This window comes from Eptatretus burgeri, chromosome 11 (genome assembly GCF_056783735.1).
Source record: "Eptatretus burgeri isolate ZD-2024b chromosome 11, Ebu_testis_v1, whole genome shotgun sequence".
In the NCBI taxonomy this organism is placed as follows: domain Eukaryota; kingdom Metazoa; phylum Chordata; class Myxini; order Myxiniformes; family Myxinidae; genus Eptatretus; species Eptatretus burgeri.
In genome coordinates this window covers 100,652,224-100,654,924 of record NC_140971.1, presented here as the reverse complement: position 1 = coordinate 100,654,924, position 2,701 = coordinate 100,652,224, and the positions used below count along the sequence as shown (strand labels likewise).

Genomic DNA, 2,701 nt, shown 5'->3' with positions numbered 1-2,701 from the left:
CAATACACACACACATACAAACAAACAAACAAAAACTACACAATACACACACACATACAAACAAACAAACAAAAACTACACAATACACACACACACACACACACAAACAAACAAAAACTACACAATACACACACACACACACAAACAAACAAAAACTATACAATACACACACACATACAAACAAACAAACAAACACTACACAATACACACACACATACAAACAAACAAAAACTACACAACACACAGACACAGACACAGACACAGACACAGACACAGACACACACACAGACACACACAGACACACACACATACTGACACACACACACAGACACACACACACACAGACACACAGACACACACACACAGACACACACACACACAGACACACACAGACACACACACACACAGACACACACACACACACACAGACACACACACACACAGACACACACACACACACAGACACACACACACACACAGACACACACACACAGACACACAGACACAGACGCGCACGTTCCGATGGGAATCTCATTGACACGTTAAATGAGCACACGGAACCATCTCCAGCACACTCAAACACTCACTCACTGTTGGACACGTTTGTGTGTGTAATGAGAAGTGCTCCCTCAAGGTTCCTTCCCAACACAGGCCCCACAATCACCATGTCGAACGTCCCATGACGTTGGTTGGTCGTTTCCAAGTTTGTCGGAAATGGCGAGGACTCGGTCAGTCGGAGGACCAAGAGACATTGTCGGAGGAGGGAAAGTTAAAAAAAGTTATAACTTCAATGTTATTGTAATGGAGTGAAGAGTGAGGCCCGTGTTCGGTGAGGGGTGAAGGAGGGCGAGGTCGGCACGGGACATCAAGATAAAAACTCGAATAAATAAATAAATACTCACACAAACACAAACACTCACACAAACACTCACGGTCAACTTACTGATTTGGGGATCAAGATATAATTCACCAAACGGAGCTTTTCTTTCTTAAAATGGACAATTCGCTTCACCACCTCACTTCTTCTCAACCCTCGCCCGCCCTCTTCTTCTTCTTCTTCCTCCTCTTCCTCTTCTCCTTCTTCTTCAACGCAGCGAGGTGTTGAGAAAGCTCGAACCAAACAAAACACAACAGCTTCAGATTCCCCTGTGACGTAATTACAAACACTCCCACTGACGTCATATTACTCTTCTTCCTCTCCTTCTTCCTCTTCTTCACAGCGAACGCAGTGAGCTTCATACTTAACGCGTGCACGTGAGAGAATAGGAAACAACAACAACACAATACCCCTGGCTATTTCGAATCCGTGTCATTGGATATGACTTTTTGCTTCCGGTTGTTGTTAAACGCTGTGCGGTGTATAAACACGATTCGGTTTTATTTCAATATTGTGAATATTACTTAACGCGTGCACATGAGAGAATAGGAAACAACAAAAAACACAATAACCTAGCAATTGTGAATCCGTGTAGTTGGCTATGACCCTTTTTCTTCCGTTTTTTTTTTTGTTTCCGGTTTTTGTCATGGGGAATGATGCATGCCGGGAGATCATGATCGGAAGTGTTTATTTAATTATTCAATTATTTTTTTCCTAAATTTAATTTTAATAAAGATGTGCCGCATCATCAAAAAATATTTTTTAATCGTGATTTACATTATTTGTTCGCTGATCCCAAATCCAGGCCGAAGTAACCGGAAATTGCGTCAAAATCATCAGCTGTGCGGCGCTTACACGTCCCACGGTATAGTTGGCAAGTATACAGTGGTGAACAAGTTTTATGTAAAGTCAGAAACGAATGTAAGAAGAATTCTACGTTCGCTTCTGGGCTTTGCCTATTCCATAATATGGATCAGCGATCAAATAATGTAAATCACGATTAAAAAATATTTTTTGATGATGCGGCAGATATCTTTATTAAAATTAACTTTGGGAAAAAAATAATTGAATAAATAAATAAACACTTCCAGTCATGATCTCCCAGCATGCATCATTCCCCATGACAAACACCGGAAACAAAAAAAAACAGAAACAAAACAAAAAAGGAAGCAAAATGGTCAAAGCCAACGACACGGATTCACAATTGCCAGGGTATTGTGTTGTTGTTGTTGTTGTTGTTGTTGTTTCCTATTCTCTCATGTGCACGCGTTAATTCACAAGATAGAAATAAAACCTAATCGTGTTTATACACCGCACAGCGTTTAACAACAACCGGAAGCAAAAAGTCATACCTTAACGACACGGATTCCAAATTGCCAGGGCTATTGTGTTGTTGTTGTTGTTGTTGTTGTTGTTGTTGTTGTTGTTATTTCCTATTCTCTCACGTGCACGCGTTAAGTATTAAGCTCACTGCGTTCGCTCTTAGTATTAATTAATACATGCTTTGTCACAATGCCATTGTTTTTGTTATTTATTTTGTAATTGGAATGCAATGCCTTGGTGGAAGTACCCGTTGAGCTGCTCTATGCACCTTAACACGGTATGCGTTTAAAACATGGGAATTGAAACGGATTTTTTTGTAGTTCATTCGCCTAATCAATGCAGAACGTCATAGCAATCGTTGTGGTGTATCACACTCTGTATCAGAATGCTCCAGTAGAACTCCACAAAAAACATGACACACACACACAAACACACCTCATCCATTTCTAGTAGATACGGCGAAAGTGACGGTTTATTTTTTCGGTGAAATCTAAAAAAGCA

At 40.5% G+C, this 2,701-nt stretch overlaps 1 protein-coding gene across 3 annotated transcripts in view; it reads right to left on the bottom strand.

Annotated features, from left to right (window-relative positions):
* Positions 1–1,158, bottom strand: part of LOC147017771 (pleckstrin homology domain-containing family F member 2-like) — a 19,263-nt gene extending 18,105 nt beyond the window's left edge. The window contains exon 1 of one of the 3 annotated variants that reach the window (XM_085847675.1): positions 944–1,158. Coding sequence is in view for 1 of the 3 variants with exons in the window: in XM_085847673.1 (XP_085703799.1) it covers positions 665–667 (3 nt within the window). In the remaining 2 variants the exon portion in view is untranslated. Of the gene's footprint in view, positions 1–591; positions 886–943 lie in introns of those variants that run through there. The other 2 variants (XM_085847674.1, XM_085847673.1) reach the window with 2 other exon arrangements.
* Between the last annotated feature and the right edge of the window lie 1,543 nt (positions 1,159–2,701).